The sequence below is a fragment of the Lepus europaeus genome, chromosome 19, assembly GCF_033115175.1.
Source record: "Lepus europaeus isolate LE1 chromosome 19, mLepTim1.pri, whole genome shotgun sequence".
Lineage (NCBI taxonomy): Eukaryota > Metazoa > Chordata > Mammalia > Lagomorpha > Leporidae > Lepus > Lepus europaeus.
The window spans coordinates 8,358,309-8,378,435 of NC_084845.1; the positions used below are offsets into that span (position 1 = coordinate 8,358,309).

Consider the following 20,127-nt stretch of genomic DNA (forward strand, 5'->3'; position numbering starts at 1 on the left):
CATTAGCAGAGAGCTGGATCAGAAGTGGAGCAGCCGGGACTTGAACCAGTGCCCATAGGGGATGCCGACACTGCAGGCAGAAGCTTAACCTTCTGTGCCACAGCACCGGCCCCTGACTGCTTCTGATTTCAGCTTTCTACTAAAGTGCACCCTGGGAGGCAGAAGCGCGATGGCTCAAGTATTTGGATCCTGCCACCCACTTGGGACACCTAGATTGGGTTCTGGGCTCCTGGCTTTAGCTTGACCCAACCCCGGCTATTGTTGGAATTTGGAAAGTGAACTAGCAGATGGAAAATTTCTCTCTCTGCTTTTCAAGTTTAAAAAAAGTGAAAAGAAACATTAATTTTTAACAAGTTATTTTATTAACCCACCCCAGAATTTTATTTCAACATAATCAAGGCAAATGAGGTATTTCCTGTGTTCTGTCTCCCCCGGTCTTTTTTTTTTTTTTTTGACAAGCAGAGTTAGACAGTGAGAGAGAGAGAGACAGAGAGACAGAGTGAAAGGTCTTCCTGGCTGGCGCCGCGGCTCACTAGGCTAATCCTCCACCTTGCGGCACCGGCACACCGGGTTCTAGTCCCGGTCGGGGCACCGATCCTGTCCCGGTTGCCCCTCTTCCAGGCCAGCTCTCTGCTGTGGCCAGGGAGTGCAGTGGAGGATGGCCCAAGTGCTTGGGCCCTGCACCCCATGGGAGACCAGGAGAAGCACCTGGCTCCTGCCATCGGATCAGCGCGGTGCGCCGGCCTCAGCGCGCTACCGCAGCGGCCATTGGAGGGTGAACCAACGGCAAAAAGGAAGACCTTTCTCTCTGTCTCTCTCTCACTGTCCACTCTGCCTGTCAAAAAAAAAAAAGAAAGAAAGGTCTTCCTTCCATTGGTTTACCCCTCAAATGGTTACTACGGCCGGCGCGCTGCGCTGATCCGGAGCCAGGAGCCAGGTGCCTCCTCCTGGTCTCCCATGCGGGTGCGGGGCCTAGCACTTGGGCCATCCTCCACTGCCTTCCTGGGCCACAGCAGAGAGCTGGACTAGAAGAGGAGCAACTGGGACAGAGTCCAGCACCCCAACCGGGACTAGAACCCAGGGTGCCGGCGCTGCAGGAGGAGGATTAGCCTAGTGAGCCGTGGCACTGGCCTCCCCTGGTCTTTGAAGTCCACCGTCTGCTCTGCACTCGCAGCAGCTCTTGGTTTGGCCCAGCCACGTCTCAGGTGCGCGTCGGCCGCCTGTGTCTGGTGGCTGCTGTGGTGGACAGTGTGGCCCTAAGTGAGCGAGTTCCCGTGAGGCAGGGTGGTGAGTGCTGTAGCCACTGTGCGCCCAGAACACAGGATGAGAACCGCTTGGAGGGGACTGGTCTGCCGGGGGCAGTTGGAAAGGCTTCGTGGAGGAGGAGGAGGAAGAGGAAGTGATCGACTTCAGGGTGAAAGTGGGCTGCCCCTTCCCTTGTTGCTGGGATCTGATCCTCGAGGCTCACCGTGAGTTATTGTGCAGGCAGCCGAGGCCGTGGCAGGGGCTACAGGGGCCGAGGAAGCCGTGGAGGATCACGAGGCCGAGGCATGTGCAGGGGCAGCCGAGGCCGGGGCAGGGGCTCTGTGGGAGACCATCCAGAGGATGAAGAGGACTTCTACGATGACGAGATGGAAGTAAGGTTTCTGCCATCCTGCTGGGGGGAGGGGTGGCCGGTGGCTCTGCTGCGCGTGCTGTTGAAGGGGCCTCTGAGCCTAAGTGGGAACCCAGGTGGCCATTGTGATGGGAAGGAAGCCCTGGCTGGGAGGTTCCGTGTTTGAGAGGGCAGGCTGTGAAAAATGGCCCCGTCCCTAGAGGCAGGGTTCAGGACTTTTCGGGGGAAAGACTTCCTGCCTTGACAGGCACCTAGCTCGACACCGCCCCACGCAAGCGCACAAGATGCCCGTTTGCTTTGTGGCCACACTGTTGTCAGTGTGTGCAGACACTGTGCATGCACACTGTCCAAGATTTGCCCCGTGGAGTGGACTTGAGCCACCCCCTGTTGAGGTGGTCCCAAGTCTTTGCTGGTCATCTGGCCTGTAGAGGGGCAGAATGTGTAGGTAGGGACGGTGTGTGTTCCCTCTGTGACACTTCTTGCCCTCTCTCCTGTGGATGTTCTAGTATGGAGAGAGCGAAGAGCCTCTGGGAGACGACGATTATGATGAGTACTCCAAGGAGCTGAACCAGTACCGCAGATCCAAGGACAGCCGAGGCCGAGGTGGGCAGGGCTCTGGGGGTGAGGTGCTCATGGGGGCTTCAGTAGCTGTTGGGTTGTGGTCTGGGGAAAGGGCAGCAGGCTAACACCCATCTGTCTCCCCGCAGGGTTAAGTCGAGGCCGTGGACGGGGTTCCCGCGGTCGAGGGAAGGGGATGGGCCGGGGACGTGGACGAGGTGGCAGCCGAGGAGGGATGAACAAGGGCGGAATGAATGACGAGGACGACTTCTACGACGAGGACATGGGCGTGAGTCCACGCTTCCCTCTGAGCCCGCAGCTCTGCCCCTGCTCCCATCAGTCTCCCTCCAGGGACTGCTCAGTCATCATCTCTCCTGGGGGTGTCCTGCTAGCGAGACCCTCTGTGTTTGAAACCACAGTGTTAGCAGCACCTCCTGATGAGTCCCGGAGGCTCCAGGGGTTCTAGGTGACCTGTCTGGTTAACCCTGCCTCTTCCTCAGGGGAGGATTGCTCCTGCACACCTGTGCGGGACTCAGAGCCTCAGCTGCCAGCATTGCACAGCCCAGGGCCTGCACCCTGCATGCAGCCTCCGGGTTGCCTGGGGCCTGCCCAGCACCCCTGTGAATGCTACTCCCCTTCTCCTGCTGGCATTCACTCAGAGCCCGTCTCCACCTCCCTCCTCATGCCCCTCCCCTTTACCCGCTGTGTTCCTAACAGGATGGTGGCGGCGGAAGTTACCGGAGGAGTGACCATGACAAGCCCCACCAGCAGTCCGATAAGAAAGGCAAAGTCATCTGCAAGTACTTCGTGGAAGGGCGGTGCACATGGGTGAGGAGCCACTTAACATAGCTGGGTGCTGGGGACATGTGGCCTCCCGGGCTGTTGGGGGGGAGGTCCTCATTGTTGGGGGAACTCATGGGTGCTGAGTTTGTTGGGTTCCTGTGTGGGGTTGCCTCAAAGTCTACTTCCCTTCTCAGTGGGGAGGACTTAGAGCAAGATAGCAAGGTGATGGGTGTGCATGTTTTTGGTTTTAGCAGGATCATTTTTGTCCAAAATTTTCAACCAAAATATATGGCCTCAAATGTGTTGATGGGGGTTGATGGAGAAGGACATAGTAAAGCCTCCAGATAGAAAAGGGACAGTACTAGCCAGGGGTTTCAGAGCAGTCGGAGCCGATGGATGGACCAGTAATGACTGACATGCTGAGTGTTTTTGTTTGTTTCTTTTTGAGATTTATTTATTTGAAAGGCAGAGAGGGAGTTAGAGATGGAGAGAAAGATCTTCTGTCTTCTGGTTCACTCTTCAAAAGCCTGCAACAGCCAGGGCTGGGCCAGCTGAAGCCAGTAGCCAGGAACTGTCCAGGTCTCCCACATGAATTGCTGAGGTCCCAAGCATTCGAACCATCACTACTGCCTTCCTAGGTGCATTAGTGGGAAGCTGGATTAGAGGTCGTGTAGCCAGTACTTCAACTAACATTGTGGCCGGCGCCGTGGCTCACTAGGCTAATCCTCCGCCTTGCGGCGCCAGCACACCAGGTTCTAGTCCCGGTCGGGGCGCCGGATTCTGTCCCAGTTGCCCCTCTTCCAGGCCAGCTCTCTGCTGTGGCCTGGGAGTGCAGTGGAGGATGGCTCAAGTGCTTGGGCCCTGCACCCCACGGGAGACCAGGATAGGCACCTGGCTCCTGCCATTGGATCAGTGCAGTGCGCCGGCCGCAGCACGCCAGCCGCAGCACGCCAGCCGCGACGGCCATAGGAGGGTGAACCAACGGCAAAGGAAGACCTTTCTCTCTGTCTCTCTCACTGTCTACTCTGCCTGTCAAAAAAACAAACAAACAAACAACAACAAAAAAACCCTGACATTGTAATATGGGATGCAGGCATTGCAAGCAGCAGCCTAACTCACTGTGCCACAACACTGGCCCCAAGCCCAGAGTTCTGAAGGAAACATAGAATTCAGTGTAAGTTCACTGTTAAATGTAAAAGCAACAGGCAAGTATCAGTTATAACTCACTTTGTAGAAAGTTGAAGGAGAACAGTGGACAGCGGCTGAATGGGCCCTGTGAGGGCCGAGAAGGCGGTGGCCAGGGATTCCTCCCAACGCTGCTGTTTGCCTTGTTCGCAAACAAGGAAAATTGAACATCATCAGCTTCAACACACATGTGCTTATGTTCAGACAAGAGTCTAGGGGTGATGGCAGAAGAGGGTTGGTGCCAGGCTTGCTGGTCCCTGGAGCACCCTCATCCCGTAGCCTGTCCTCGTCCTGCTCCCTGTCATAGGTTGATTAGGAATTCTGGCTTCTGTCCTTCTCGATGCACAGGGGCCCCACCCAGGGACCAGGGGCAGAAAACGAGTGAGAGGATTTTTTAATTCAGGGAGTGTGCTCTCTGGAGTCTGGACCACGTCCGATTGGCTGGATTGGCAGTGGCAGCTGGGAGATGGAGAGTTTTTAGCTAAACACATTATTCCCAAACAAAACAGGGCTATGTTAGCAAGAAATGAGGAGAGACTGGATTACCAGCAGGTGAGCAGTAAAAACAAGCAAGCCAACAGTAGCTAAGAGAGGGGAGGAAGAGAAGAAAAGCGGAAGCATGGTGGAGGGAGGGAGGGCACGTGTGGTGTCCGGGAGCTGGCACCTGCTCTGTGGTGGTGTCTGGGCCTGCCCTTCCTGGGCTCGGCGAGCTTTCCCCAGGGGCAGTCGCTTCTGCCATGGGCCCCTGTGCCGGCAGTGACCGAGGCTGCTGCCCTTTGCACGCAGCAGTAAGCAAGGGTGCGCTGCACCACCGCCTTACCTTTCGAGGGCTTCTCTTCCAGGGCGACCACTGTAATTTTAGCCATGACATCGAACTACCAAAGAAGCGAGAGCTCTGCAAGTTCTACATCACGGGATTTTGCGCCAGAGCCGAGAACTGCCCCTATATGCACGATATCCTTTGGCAACCGTGGCTCAGCTCCGAGAGGCGGCAGCGCTTGGTTCATCAACAGTAGGAACACTGAGCTGCCTCGGGCCTGTTCTCTATGTGCGTCAGTCCCCATGAGCCCTCACTCTTGCCCTGTCATGACTAAACTGAGGCATGCGCCCTGCGTTCCTGCTTGCATGTGCACACAGAGCTGGCCTATAGCATTGCCTGTCTCAGATTTCTGTAGTTGGTTTCGTAAGCTTGGCTTTTGACTTCCTCATTCCCCGTCCCCAAGGCTCGTGGGCAGGAGTCTCTGCACCTGGGCTCTTGACTTGCCTCCTGCCCAACCGCCGGACACCCCTTCCCTTGTCTCCAAGAACCAGGGTGGTTGGACTTTTCCCGCGGGTGGGTTCTGTGACATGCAACATTTGCCTTAATTTGCCGTGAACGGGACTTCCCGTGCAAGCTGTACCACACAACCGGGAACTGCATCAACGGCGACGACTGCATGTTCTCCCACGACCCTCTGACTGAGGAGACTCGAGAGCTGCTCGACAAGGTACTGCCGGGGGCACGGCCTTGGCATTCGGGCTGCCCGCCTGGCCTCTGAGGACCAGGCCTCCCGGCTGGCTTGATCCGGAGCTGAGCCATTCTCAGGAGGAAGCAGGACTGCGGTCTTCTCTGCAGAGAGTTGGGCTGGTCACATGGGTGTCTGACAGCCGGCCAGAGCAGCTGTTGCCGTTTTTGGTGTGTGTGTGGTGGGAAACAGCTGCCTACCAGGAAGGCCTGTCTCCATCACATACGGACGGCCAGCATGTCCATGGGAGAGGGGAGGGCTCTGTGTGGGGGTGGGAAATGTTTCTTTGCAGCCCTTCAGGACCCTTCCTTAGGGAGGAGGTCTCAGGAGGGGCGACTCCCTGGGAGGTGTCACTGGAAGCTCACCCTGTGTGTGGTTCTTGCTGAGGAGTCTGGCGCCCTAGTGCTTGTCCTGTCTCTGACCCCTCTGGGCAGTGGGTCCTTTCCAGGGAAGCCTTCCTGCCGTCTGCTTGGCGATTGTTTAAGAATGAAGTGACATATCAGAATATCCCAGCTTCAGGAGTCCATCCTGCGAAATGGTGGCTGAGGCTCCTCACGAAGGTTTAGGGGTCCGGGGAGCCCTGTGTAGACATCTGTGGAAAAAGTACTCAATTTGGCCAGTCCCTTGAGGGGTTGACTACCCTGGAGTTATGTAGTCAATTGATAGCCAGAGTCTGAGTGACTTCCCGGTGGAAATAGGTATAGTGGCAAAACCAGCAGCAGCCCTTTTCACAGTTGAAGGATCAGATGAGGGACTGGTGCTGTGGTGTGGAAAGTTAGGCCTCTGCCTGCAGTGCTGGCAGCCCATATGAGCACCAGTTTGAGTCCCAGCTGCTCTGCTGCTGATGCAGCTCACTGCTAATGCGCCCGGGGAAGCAGCAGAGGATGACCCAAGTGCTTGGCCCCTGCACCCACGTGGGAGACCCAGAAGCACTCTTGGCTCTTGGCTTCAGCCCGGCCCTGCATGGCCATTTGGAGAGTGAACCAGTGGATGGAAAATCTCTCTCCTTCCTATTTCTGCCTTTCAAATAAATAAGGGGCTGTCTGAGGTGCTGACATCCTATATGGGTGCTCATTCAAGTCCCAGCTGTTCCACCTCCAGTCCAGCTCCCTGTTAATGGCCTGGGAAAGCAGAAAATGGCCCAAGTGCTAGGGCCCTTGCACCCACATGCGGGACCTGGAAGAATCTCCTGGCTCCTGGCTTTGAATCCGCCCGGCTCCAGCCATTACAGCCATTTGAAGAGTCAACAAGTGGATGGAAGATTTCTCTTTCTCTCTCTCTGTAACTCTGCCTTTCACATAAATACCCGCCCCCGCACCCCAAAAAAACCCACAAACCTGGCTAAGCGTGCCCCCTGCTGGAGGCTCAGAGTTTGTGCTCTTCATTAGTGCTGTCCACAGGCTCACACCAAGCCCCACATAGTTCCTTGTTTCCTGATGGCCACGTTTTTAAAAATGTAAAAAAGGAACATAAGGTTGATTCACAAACACACCTTTTTACTTGAAAGGCAATGCGACTGTCTGGTGGTTTACTCCCCAGATGCCCCCAACAGCTGGGACTGGACCAAGCTGAAGCCAGGGGCCAGAAACCTCATCTGGGTCTCCCATGTGGGTGGCAGGAACTCAAATACTTGAGTCACCACCCGCTGCCTTCCATGGTGTGTGGTAGCAGAGAGAGGTCTTCCATCCACTGGTTCACTCCCCAAATGGCTGCAACTGCTTCAGCTGTGCCAATCTAAAGCCAGGAGCCAGGAGCTAAGAGCCTCTTCTGGGTCTCCCACGTGGGTGCAGGGGCCCAAGCACTTGGGCCATCTTCTACTGCTTTCCCAGGCCACAGCAGAGAGCTGTATCGGAAGTGGAGCAGCCAGGACTCGTACTGGCACCCATATGGGATGCCAGCACTGCAGGCAGCAGCTTTACCTGTTATGCCACAGCGCCAGTCCCCGTTACAGTTTTTTGTTTTTTGGTTTTTTAATTTATTAGAGACACAGCATGTACCTCCCATCTTTTGGTTCACACTCCAAATGGCAGGAGCCAAGTATGCCATCCAGGTGTCCCACGTGGGCAGCAGGGACCCCATTACTTGAGCCATCACTGCTTCATCAGTGGGAAGCTGGAGTCGGGAGCAGAGCCAGGTGTTGAATCCAGTTACTGTGTTAGGGATGTGGATGTCTTAACCACCCTGATAACAGCTGGTAGGCCGAACGCCTGCTCCTCCAGAAACACGGGAAAGGCATCAGCGCCATCCCCTGTGGAAAGTCAGATCTCAGTGTGCATGTCACCCAGGAAAACCATACCAGAATCATTGTCCAGACACTGCAGCTTGGCCAGCCAAGCTGGGGCCTGCAGCTCCTGTCAGCCCTCGCGTCCCCGCGTCGGCCGCTGAGGCCTGGGCCCCAGCTGAAGAGCCTGCTTTTTCTTTCCCCAGCCTCTCGCTTTGGTTTTATTTTCCTACTTCTTGGTGACATTTCCGTCTGTCTAAAATGGCAGCTTCCAGCTGTACTCTAGGTGTGGGAGCTCACCTGGGGTGAGGTTGGTGAGGATGTGGACACGCGAGTAGGTGGCAGGCACACCAAGAAGCCCATCTGCCTCATCTGTGAGTGGCCGTCCCCTCTGTCTGGGGTGTGCCTGCGAGCATGCCTGTTTACTCTCCCTGATGCACACAGCTCCTGTGGCCTTCACCAGCAGCCCTTCAGTCCCACGTCTTTTCCTACAGCCAGGCTGACGGAGGCACAGCTGGGTTCTGGGACAACTCTCCCTGCTCTGTGCTTAGTTCTGTGAGGTTGAGCCCCAGTCCTGGTCAGGAAACTCACTCCCTCCCCTGCAGATCTTGGAGTGCCCCCTTACGTAAGTGCCCCCAGCAGCCCCACAACCACCGATCTGTTTTCTCTCCCTGTGGTGTTGCCTTTTCAGGAATGTTGTGTAGATGGAGCTGTACAGCGAACAGCGTGTGTGTGTGTAGGAAGAGTTTCACCTCTTCTACTATTTGCTGCTGAGTAGACTGCTCTATGTGGATGATCTGAATTGGTTTATTCAGTTACCAGTTGAAGGCCATTGGTTTGTTTCCAGTTTGAGGCAAAAACTTAGGATTTCTGACCAGCTGCCTTGACATTCTACGCTTGGCGTGGTAAACTTTGCCCACTGCCTCTGCACCTCTGCCCATGGCCATGGTGCTGGATGGTGCTGGGCATTGGTCCTGGGGAGGGAGGTATAGGACCAGCAGAGCAGCAGGGGAGCATAGGGGGAGGGTGGGGACTTTTCTCCCTTGAGTTTTCTGTGTCTGCGTATTGTGGGCTCAACGGCAGCTCGGGATCAGAGGAACTGGGTAGGTCCTGATGCAGGTCCTCTGCAGGATTGGTGGCATCTGCCATGGCCTTGTATGGTGGCCAAGTCCTGAGGCTTGAAACTAGGGAGGTGTGTGAGCCTGTGTGTGCTGGGCGGCAGCCCGAGGTGGGGCACTGCGGTGGGGCTTAGTGCAGGTGCACACAGGCTTCGTGGAGGGCAGGAAGGATGCTGTGAGCAGGAGCCCGGGTTCACTCAGTTGATCACAGTTCACTGGGCTCAGCCCGTCTGGACTCACACTGGCTTCCTGCTGTGTCAGAGCTGACAGTCTGAGGGGTGGGGCTGATGTTGCACTAAGGCCTTGAAGCAAGAGCAGGGTGGGGAGGGAACCAGGCGTTGTGGTTGAGAGTGGGGGCTGCGGGATGGGGGAACACACCCACATGGAGGCCGGAGGTGGAGCTGCTTGGTGCTGGCGCCCCCCGCGGAGGTGAGAGCCAGGCACCTGGGTCAGCGTGTTTCCTGGCTGGGCCTGCAGAGGCCGTCCAGCTGTGGCTCGTGAAGGTTTTTGTTGCAAAGAGGAGTCTCGGTTGTTGGCCGAATGCTATGAAGGCCTCGGGACCCTCATGCGTGCAGCGTTTTCCTCTGGAAATCGAGCTGTCAACGCCGGAGACGTCTGCTCCCACCTGCTGCTGTCTGCCCTCACGGGGAGGTTACCTGTCATTCTCTGTCCTGCAGATGTTGGCTGACGACGCCGAGGCAGGCGCTGAGGACGAGAAGGAAGTTGAGGAGCTGAAGAAGCAGGGCATCAACCCCCTGCCCAAGCCACCGCCTGGCGTGGGACTCCTGCCCACTCCCCCTCGGCCCCCTGGGCCCCCAGCCCCCACCTCTCCCAACGGCAGACCCATGCAGGGGGGCCCCCCACCGCCACCGCCACCCCCGCCCCCACCCCCTGGGCCCCCTCCGATGCCCATGCCGGTGCACGAGCCGCTGTCCCCGCAGCAGCTGCAGCAGCAGCAGGACATGTACAACAAGAAGATCCCCTCCTTGTTTGAGATCGTGGTGCGGCCCACGGGACAGCTGGCCGAGAAGCTGGGTGTGAGGTGAGTGCTGGGGCCGCAGGGAGCCTGGCTGGGCAGGTCCGGCCTGCCTCTGCAGCTGTTGGAGGCCTGGTGCAGGCCTGTGACTTTGGGTCCGGACACCATGCCCTCTCCTTGGAGGATGTGGCCCCGCCCTTCCTGTGCAGCTGCTCTCACAGGCACCGTTTCCTCCTCCTCTAGGTTCCCTGGACCTGGTGGACCCCCAGGGCCGATGGGCCCAGGGCCCAACATGGGACCTCCAGGGCCGATGGGGGGCCCCATGCACCCTGACATGCATCCGGATATGCACCCCGACATGCACCCTGACATGCACCCTGACATGCCGATGGGCCCTGGCATGAACCCTGGCCCACCCATGGGCCCCGGCGGCCCCCCGATGATGCCCTATGGTCCTGGAGACTCCCCGCATTCTGGAATGATGCCCCCCATTCCACCAGCCCAGAACTTCTATGAGAACTTCTACCAGCAGCAAGAGGGCATGGAGATGGAGCCAGGACTCATTGGGGACACAGGTATGCAGGGCTCCGGGTTGGCTTTGCCTGGTGGACTAGTCAGGAAGGTGGGGTTTTTTGTCTGTGGTGCAGTTGTCTGCAAGTAGGCACTTGGTTCCCGTCGTGTGCCCTCGGGTGGCTGAGTGTTTCCAGTTATGCGGGAGGGCGTTCTGTTGGTCAGCAGTATGAGTTAGGGATTTTTCACGCATTTTGCTCAGTATGCCTGTTGGGAACAAGTCGGGTGCCCTGGCTGAAGCCACCTCCTTACAGACAGTTCTTGGCTGGTGCCAGTGTCCACCCTGTGACCCGTGTTCTGTCCCATGACTGGCCATTCTCCTTCCTTTTGTATTGTTGACGACTTGAATGTCGGATGCAGCACTGGAAAAAGCGTGTGCGTTCTGGGGAGAGGGGATTTGAGCCTGGCCAGCGGTCAAAGCAAGCAAGGAGCCGCAGCCTCCACGGCAGCTGCCTCTCAGTGCGAGGGCAGCAGACAGTAAATTTGGAAGTAAATGAATCAGCTCATTTCAGCAGTGGCTGTTGTTAGAAGATGGGGTGAGGGGTGCCTTGGCAGGGGTGGTGAGCAAAGGCCTCTGGGAAGCAGGTGTGACTGAGCGGGAGGAAATAGGCAGCGCAGGGCTCAGGGTTCGTGTTGAGCACAGCCAGCTTGTCTGGGAGAAGCAGAGGTAGCTGTGTGGCCTGGACAGGGGGCACGAAGGAGAGAAGTCCAGCGTGCATCAGACTGCTGGGCAGCCGTGCAGGGTGGCCACACTGCTGTGAGGAATTGGGACTATCCTGGGGAGCCGATTTTGGGGCCAGAGTGGAATGAGGGGGTTTCTGGAAAGCTGGGCTGCTCTGCAGTTGTCTTGGGCAGAAGTGTGCAGGCGACGGCCATGAGGCGGCCTTGAGTGGCCTGGGCAGGCTTGCAGGGAGGCAGGAGTGGCTCAAGGGTGCTGATGGGGGCAGAGCTCCCTGATGCAGCCACACCTGCGGGGGTGCCCGGGGGGGCAGCACTTCCTCCCTGGCCACTTGGAGCGTGGGTTCCTCAAAGCCCTTCCAGAGGGATGCAAAGCGGTGACCGACACTGCGCCACAGTGCTGCCCCTCCCCACCACACAGAAGTTTTGAGAGGGTGCTTGAGGGCATCAGGGAGACCCCGGCAGAAGATGCAGATGCGAAGCGTTGGCATCCAGAAGGGTTTGGAGCCGTGGCGCAGGTGTTGGAGGAAGGAGCAAGGGCTTCAGAGGGAAGGGAAGGCAGACCACAGGGAGTAAGGTGCTGGGGTTCCCCGGGGCCCTCCCCTTAATAAACGTACCTCAGACGCATGTGACAGAGTGCTGTGGGGGACAGAAGCCAGAGCTGGTCAAGCTGTTAGCAGCAAGTGTCTCTAACTTCCTTTTTTAAAAGAAATCAGAAATGACTCCCACACCATAAAAAGTGCCACTCTGAAGTTTGCAGATGGTGGATTTTACTAGATTTCATGCTTGTGCAGCTGTAGGCTCGGCTCTGTGACTGTTGCATGAGGGGTTCTTGACTGGTTTGTTAAGAGTGTCCTCAGCTCCCATCAGGTTCCTGTAGCCAAGTTCAGGCGCTAGCAGAGACGAACTTTGACTTGGTTGCTTCATATACTTTCCTTCCTTCCTTCCTTCCTTCCTTCCTTCCTTCCTTCCTTCCTTCCTTCCTTCCTCTCTTTCGCTCTCTCTCTTTCTCTCTCTGTCTTTCTCTTTCTTTCTGTCTTTCTTTTTTTCTTATTTGACAAATACAGTTAGACAGTGAGAGACAGAGACAGAGAGAAAGGTTTTCCTTCTGTTGGTTCACCCCCCAAATGGCTGCCACGGCACCGGCCCTCATATACTTTTCTAAGTGCAACACAGATCTGATGGTTTCTCAGCCCCCTGATCTAACGTAACAGACAGGGTAGTTTGAGGAGCTCGGCAGCCTGTGCTGCATGCTGCAGGCGTCCCTGCCAGTGCAGAGGGCTCCCCGAGGCAGCCCTGACGCCAGACTCACCGTCTTAGAGCTCCTTGGTTTTTGTTTTTTGGTTTGTTTGTTTGTTTTTGTTTTTCTTTTTAAGATTTATTTTACTTATTGGAAAGGCAGAGTTACAGAGAGAGGGAGGGAGAAATAGATCTCCCATCCACTGGTTCACTCTCCAAATGGCCACAACAGCTGGGGTTGGGCCAGGTCAGAGCCAGGAGCTTCATACAGGTCTCTGATGTGGCTGCGGAGACCCGAGAAGTTGGGCCATCTTCTCCTGGCTTCTCAGGCACATTAGCAGGGAGCAGGATCAGAAGTGGAGCAGCTGGGACTTGGGCTGGTACCCATATGGGATGGCAGTGTTACAGGCAGTGGCTTAGCCTGTTATGCCACAGTGCCTTTGCTCCCCCTTTTTATTTTATGTATGTATGTATTTAAGATTTATTTATTTACTTGAAAGTCAGAGTTACACAGAGAGAAGGAGAGGCAGAGAGATCTTCCATCTGCTGGTTCACTCCCCAGATGGCCACAATGGCCGGAGCTGTGCCGATCCAAAGCTAGGAGCCAGGAGCTTTTTCCAGGTCTCCCACATGGATGCAGGGGCCCAAGCACTTGGGCCATCTTCTGCTGCTTTCCCAGGCCACAGCAGAGAGCTGGATCAGAAGTGGAGCAGCTGGGACTTGAACTGGCACCCATATGGATGTAGGCACTGCAAGTGGCGGCTTTACCTGCTACGCCACCTTGCTGGCCCCAACTCCTCCCCTTTTTTAAAGATTTATTTATTTACTTTGAAAGAGAGAGAGAAAATCTTCTTTCTACTGGTTTACCCCCAGATGACCACAGTGGTCAGCACTGTGCCAGCCCAGAGCCAGGAGCTTCATCCGGGTCTCCCACGTGGGTGGCAGGGGCCAAACACCTGGGCCTTCTTCAGCTGCTTTTCCCAGGAAGGGCGGTGAAGGGGTGCGGACTTCCCAGGCAGCAGCTTTACCCGCTACGCCACAGCGCTGGCCCCTAGTGGCTCCTTTAAGGAGTGCAGGCAGCCCCTTCAGCCTTCAGCTAGCTCCCTTAGCTGCTGCCGGGAGAGCCCCGCCCAGTGCCACAGCCACCAACAGGAGTTACTGAGTTCAGAGACTGAGGGAGGGGAGGAAGAATCGGGCAGGAGCCCCCGGGTGAGGTCAGGCCACAGTGACAAGAGGTTCTTTCAGTCTCTTTTTCTCCTGGTTCTGGTTTACCGTGATGGAGCTCTTAGCACAGGCTCACTGTGAGATGCGTGTGTTTCCTTATTGATTATTACAAAGAAACCGTGACGCTACGGCAGGCAGTGAAGCAGATGAGCAGCGTGTGATGGGAAGTGAAAGCTCTGTCTCCTGAGTCTCCTTCCCAGAGGAGCCGCCTCTGTCTGTCTGCCCAAAGCCTCTCCTGGCATCTGGCACACGCGCACAGCGCCCTGTCTGTCTGCGCCTCGTGCGCACTTGTGCCTGTCACATGCCACCTCCTTGGGGACCTACCTCATGCTCCATGCTCCCAGGGTTGGCCTCTTCCCAGGCACCGTACCCGGGGTGGGGGTGGGGGTGGGGGGCAGGGCAGGACTGGCTGCATGTTCTCAGCTGGCATCTGCAGGGGTTGTCTTTTCCGGCTAGGGGCAGGGGGGTGGAGGTGGAGCTGGCGCCTCTTGGCCTCCCCGACGTGAACCCTCGGTTCTTCCCTGCCGCAGAGGACTACGGGCACTACGAAGAGCTGCCGGGGGAGCCTGGGGAGCATCTCTTCCCCGAGCACCCTGTGGAGCCCGACAGCTTCTCTGAGGGAGGGCCCCCAGGCCGGCCGAAGCCGGGCGCCGGTGTCCCCGACTTCCTGCCCTCGGCCCAGAGGGCCCTGTACCTGAGGATCCAGCAGAAGCAGCAGGAGGAGGAGGAGAGAGCGAGGAGGCTGGCTGAGAGCAGCAAGCAGGACCGGGAGAATGAGGAAGGCAGGTGTCCTCCCAGGGGCAGGCGAGGGGGGACTCCGTCCAGGGCCAGGAAGCCAGGCTGGGCTGCTGCATGTCCCTGAGGATCCTGGAAGTCAGGGCTGCCCTGGGTCCGGGTTCTGGGGAGACCCTGATCCCATGGAGGAGGGTGGTGGGCTAGTCCCTGGAGCAGACAGGAGCCAGCACCTTCCCGGGGGCCTTTAGGGGACCCCCTCACGGCCCCTTTCCCTAAGACCAGGCTCTCAGGAGCCAAGAGATAAAACACAGTTGCTGAAGGCAGCCTGTGAGGACCAGGAGTTGGCACACAGCGCACTGGAGGCTCCCGCACTGGGTGAGTGGAGGCCGCAGCCCAGGAGCCACTGGGCACAGCAGAAGAGGGACACAGCAGGCGGCCCCTCCCCTGGTGCCGGGAAGGTTCTCCCTGGGCCAGTTTCTGACCTGCCACGTGGCCCCACCTCTTCACAGCTGGTGACTTCTGTTGCACAGTGCCTGGTCTTCCCTAGGCACAGTAACCTTTTGAGGGGCCCGAGGGAAGCATCTGTGAGCCCCTTGCCCAGGGAGAGCTGTCAGTGGTGGCTGCTGCTGAGACCTGGAGAGGGGCTTGGAGCCCAGCGGGCCACAGGGGCCCTGACAGTGTGGAAGAGGAGGGGCAGGGGCAGAGCTCTGGGTGGGAGTCCCCGCTCAGCCCTGCCCCTGCCTCCTGGGCCTGTGATGGAGGAAAGCTCCCCTGTGTGCCAGCCGTGACCCTGCCTGGCCCTGTGCCCACTCGTCCCAGCGCCCTGGGTCTCCTTGGTGCCCACTGGGGGCGGGGGAGTCTTAGGAGGGGCGAGGCCTAAGTTCTGAGGAGCGAGAGCAGAGGAGCCCCCTGCCCAGTGGGCTGCCGTGCGGCCTGTGTGGGCGGGTGTGGACGTGGTGGCCACTCAACCCCTCTCGCGCCTCTGCTCTTCCTCAGGTGACACCGGAAACTGGTACTCGAGTGACGAGGACGAGGGGGGAAGCAGCATGACCTCCATCCTCAAGACCCTCAGGCAGCAGACGTCCAGCCGCCCTCAGCCTGCAGTCGGGGAGCCGAGCGGCAGCGGGCTGGGGGACCCACGCCTCCAGAAGGGACACCCCACAGGGGGCCGGCTGGCTGACCCCCGCCTCAGCCGGGACCCCAGGCTCAGCCGTCACGCCGAGGCTGCTGCAGGGTCAGGCCCAGGGGACACGGGGCCCTGCGACCCTCGACTTGCTCGCGCTCTGCCGGCCTCCAAGCCTGAGGGCAGCCTTCATTCCAGCCCCGCAGGCCCAAGCAGTTCCAAGGGGTCTGGGCCACCCCCCACAGAGGAAGAGGAAGGGGAGCGTGCACTGCGGGAAAAGGCTGTGACCATTCCCCTGGACCCCCTGCCGGGACACCCGCTGCGGGACCCTCGGTCGCAGCTGCAGCAGTTCAGCCACATCAAGAAAGACGTGACCCTGAGCCGGCCCGGCTTCGCCCGCACTGTGCTCTGGAATCCCGAGGACCTGATCCCTCTGCCTATCCCCAAGCAGGATGCGGCGCCCCCTGTGCCCGCTGCCCTGCAGTCCATGCCTGCCCTGGACCCCAGGCTGCACCGGTCCACCCCCACGGGCCCCCCCAGTGCTCGGCAGCGCCCGGGTACCTCCACGGACCCCAGCACACCTGGCTCCAGCCTGCCCGACTTTGAGCTCCTCTCTCGAATCCTCAAGACTGTCAACGCCACCGGCCCCTCGGCAGCCCCTGGCCCGAGCGACAAACCCAGTGACCCCCGGGTGCGGAAGGCCCCCACTGACCCTCGGCTGCAGAAACCAACAGACTCTGTGGCCTCTTCCCGGGCAGCCAAGCCTGGCCCCACCGACGCATCCTCTCCAGCCGCCAGCCCCAGCGGGGAGTCCTCTCCACCAGCCACAGCTCCCTATGACCCCCGTGTACTGGCGGCTGGCGGCCTGGGTCAGGGCAGCAGCAGTGGGCAGAGCAGCGTGCTGAGTGGCATCAGCCTCTATGACCCGAGGACTCCCAACTCCGGTGGCAAAGCTGCGGAGCCAGCTGCCGACGCAGGCACCCAGTCCAAGGGCCCTGAGGGCAACGGCAAAAGTTCAGCCTCCAAGGCCAAGGAGCCTCCGTTCGTCCGCAAATCTGCCCTGGAGCAGCCAGAGACAGGGAAGGCTGGCGCCGACGGGGGCGCAGCCACAGCCACAGCCACAGACAGATACAACAGTTACAACCGGCCCCGGCCCAAGGCGGCCGTGGCCCCCACAGCCACCACGGTCACCCCACCACCTGAGGGCGCCGCGCCGCAGCCTGGGGTGCACAACCTGCCCGTGCCCACCCTCTTTGGGACCGTGAAGCCAGCGGCCAAGACAGGCTCAGGAAGCCCGTTTGCAGGCAACAGCCCAGCCCGCGAGGGAGAGCAGGACGCAGGGTCCCTGAAAGACGTGTTCAAAGGCTTTGATCCCACTGCCTCCCCCTTTTGCCAGTAGTGTTGAGCCGGAGCCAGCATTCTCTCCACTCCACCCAATCCCAGAGTGATGGTCAAGGGCAGACCCTGCAGTTGGGAACCTGGGGGTGGAGGGTGGGTCTGGGTGACTTTTTTTTTTTGGCTTTTCTTTTCCTCCCTTCCTTTTATTTTTTTTTTTTTTAAGTAGTACTTCCTTTGAGACTTATAAATTGTATATAACCATCCTCCGTTCTGGTCAGTGCTGCAGGGTTCCTAGCCTCCCACCAAGAAAACCCACTTGTGTACACAAACCATCATGGGTCCCCAGGCCTGAGCCACCATCAGTGCTGTGCCAGGCCAGGCCTCCCTGGAGGTGGGGGCCTCGTCTGGTGGGTTTTCTGGGCAAAGCTGAGACCCCCGCCACCCACCAAAGGGGACAGTGGCGTCTGAGAAGGCACTGAGGTCACGCACCACTCCGTGCTGTGGAGCAATAGGAGCTGGAAACGAGACAGGCAGGACTGCGAGGAAGCAGGGTCAGTGAGCCCTCAGCACCGTGGACGCTGTGCTCCCCGGCCTGTGCCTGGGGCCCTCTGTACCCTGTCCAGGCCCACACTCGAGCCTGCAGCAGGAGAACGCACGTGAGGGGCCCTCAGAGCGCATGCTTTCTGTCAGTATTACCCGTCCTGACCTGTCCCATCCGTCTACTACCTGCAGCGAGGGGTCTGCGCTGGGCCTTGGCGGCCACAGCACCTTATGTGCCTCCTGGGACAACTCAAGGATCCGTTGTGTGGCCACTTGGGCAGGGTCCTGAGGGTGGAACCCAGGGTGGCTCTTGGGCAAACTGTTCCTGGCTCTGCTTCCTGGGCACCTTGGGAGGGCACAAGGTGTCGGTGTGCACAGGCTCAGGAGTGTGCTATGACGTTTCTGTGTGTGCACTCTTCCCAAAAAGGGGTCTGAGGAAAGGGCCGGAAGCTGCAGCCAGTGGGGGGAATGGGTGTACACTGGGCCCTCCCTTTCCAGGAGAGGGACCAGAACCCCCCTCAGGACTCAGGAACCCAAGGCATCAGTCTGTGGTGGGCTGTTCTCCCCTCGTCCTGCCACCCTGGCCAACTGAGGTCCGTCCACGTAACCGCAGAGGAAGCCATCCCTGTGGACGAGGCCTGGGAAGGGAGCTGGCGAGGCCCGTGAGTCCTTCGTAAGTGCGAGGCGTCTCCTGACCCACTGGCTCTTCCCTGCTAGTGATGAGGAGATGTGGGCACCTCCCTAGGGAGGGGTGGGTGAGCAAGGCTCCTGCACTGTGCCCACCACCCCGCAGAGAGCAGAACCTGCGTAGTTCTGGAGCCAGAAGCTGGGGCGGGAAAGCCAGTGGGCTGTGATCGGGGCGGCTTGATCTTTTTGTTTTATTTTATTTACAATCATCAGTGAGATTGGTCTTCAGCCACCGGTGCCGGCCGAGGCTGGGGCTGGGCTGTAGCTGTGGGTTTATGAGATAAGTGAGGATACACAGTGTGGCAGTGTTGGGTTTTTCCCCCTTCCTTTGAGATTTTTTTTTTTTTTTTTTTTTTTTTTGTAAAAGAAAAATACTTTTTTAAAACCAAAATCTTTGGATGAAATAAGTAGAAGCTGGAACCCTCCTCTTGGAACGTTCAGCCTAACAACCTCACGGGACATGAATTACCCCCAAATTCTCCTTTGCCATCAGGCCGAGCTTTTAAAGAAAAATTGTTCTCTAACCAGGATTGTAACAAAAGTGTAAATAGTATTTCAGAGTTGAAGTCGCTGGTGCAAATATGTATATAACGTACTGTATTTTTACAATGGTCGTCGCATGACTGTCCCCCCTTTTTGTACTCCGTCTGTCTTCCATGTCACCTGCCTTTTCTCCTGTGGTCTCCTAATCCGATAATTGTATTACTGCCATTAAAGGATGCAGTCATTTTAAAAAGCCGTGGGTCTCATCTCCCTGTGCCGTCCCCACCATCACTGTCATTGGGATGGGTGGGAGGAGTGGAACTCACCCCGGGTCCCTGAGAGCACGAGCAGGACGGGGGCCCACTCGCCAGGCGGTGAGGGACCTGCTCTGCATCCACAGGGTGGCCATGTCTCTCGGGCCAGTCTTGGCCTCTGTTACAGCAGCCTGTGTGGTTTTCCATGGCTGCGGTACGCGTTCCCATGGAGGCGACACGGATTTGTTGTCCTGTGGGTCTGGAAGTCAGAACTGGGTCAGTCTTGGAGAAAGTCCAGCTGTTGCCAGGCATGTGGTTCCTTCTGGAGCAGCCTGGCCGCCTGCCCCTGGTGCAGTCAGAGACTCCGGCACACTGCTTCGCCCTGGCTGCCTTGGTGCTTGGCTTTGAATTCTCACGGTCACTTCTGAGGCTGATGGATGATGGGCCTAGAGCAAGTTTGCAGAGAGAACCACCGAACCCACGGGGCCTTGGCCAGGGGGAAGCCGGTGGAGTTGGTTATGGTGGCATCACCGTCATCTCATTGGAGCACTTGGTGTGGGCACTGAGGAGGCACCGGCTGGGCTGGGGTCACGAGGGCAGGGCAGATGGGGCCTGGGAGTTGAGGCAGATGTGCCCACGAGAGCCTTGAAGGCCTCGTTTGAGGTCTGAGCAGAGCTTGTGTTAACAGTAGGGTAGTAGACCCAGAGAATAGAAGACAGGCCAGGGCGCCTGGTGGGACAGCCAGGGGGTGCAGGGGTGCTGTGGGCAGATGGATTTGATGTCCAGCATGCAGAGGGCAGGGCTGAGTGGGGCAGAGGGCTGTTCCCTTGCTGAGATGGGCATAGCGAGGACAGGGGCGTGGTCTGGGGAGGGCTGGGCCCCGGGCTGGGAGGTCTTTTTGTAGAGTTCATCGATCAAGCCACAGGAGCAGAAGATGGCTCTCAGGATGTGCCCGGAACCCTGAGAAAGATCAGAACCTGAGGGAGGACTGGCACTGGGCATCGACTGCTGAGTGAGGCCAAGGAGGACGGGCACAGGTGCTCCCGGGTGGTGCCTGATGCTCCACCGCCAGATAACTCCCGTGTGGCCTTCATCGTGCATCCGTCCAGCTGTCCGTCTGCCCGCCCATCCCTCACAGTCACCGATGCAGTTCCAAGTAAGTTTTGGGCAGAAGGCCCCCTCCTCGGCCCGTGTATCATTTAACTGGAGGTCAGTATTTGCTCCTAGTTCCTTTCTTTGGCAGCGAGACTTCCGTACTGTGAAACATACAGGTCTTGCATGTTCTGAGAGACCCA

At 58.2% G+C, this 20,127-nt stretch overlaps 1 protein-coding gene across 1 annotated transcript in view; it reads left to right on the plus strand.

The window, feature by feature from the left end:
* The window catches only part of ZC3H4 (zinc finger CCCH-type containing 4), a 37,595-nt gene extending 18,762 nt beyond the window's left edge, over positions 1–18,833 (plus strand). The window contains exons 5-14 of the mRNA XM_062177931.1: positions 1,486–1,637; positions 2,122–2,218; positions 2,323–2,462; positions 2,891–3,001; positions 4,984–5,095; positions 5,519–5,628; positions 9,663–10,027; positions 10,205–10,536; positions 14,203–14,454; positions 15,404–18,833. Of these exons, the coding sequence (XP_062033915.1) occupies positions 1,486–1,637; positions 2,122–2,218; positions 2,323–2,462; positions 2,891–3,001; positions 4,984–5,095; positions 5,519–5,628; positions 9,663–10,027; positions 10,205–10,536; positions 14,203–14,454; positions 15,404–16,929 (3,197 nt within the window). The 3' untranslated portion in view covers positions 16,930–18,833. The remainder of the gene's footprint in view (positions 1–1,485; positions 1,638–2,121; positions 2,219–2,322; positions 2,463–2,890; positions 3,002–4,983; positions 5,096–5,518; positions 5,629–9,662; positions 10,028–10,204; positions 10,537–14,202; positions 14,455–15,403) is intronic.
* Positions 18,834–20,127: the final 1,294 nt, after the last annotated feature.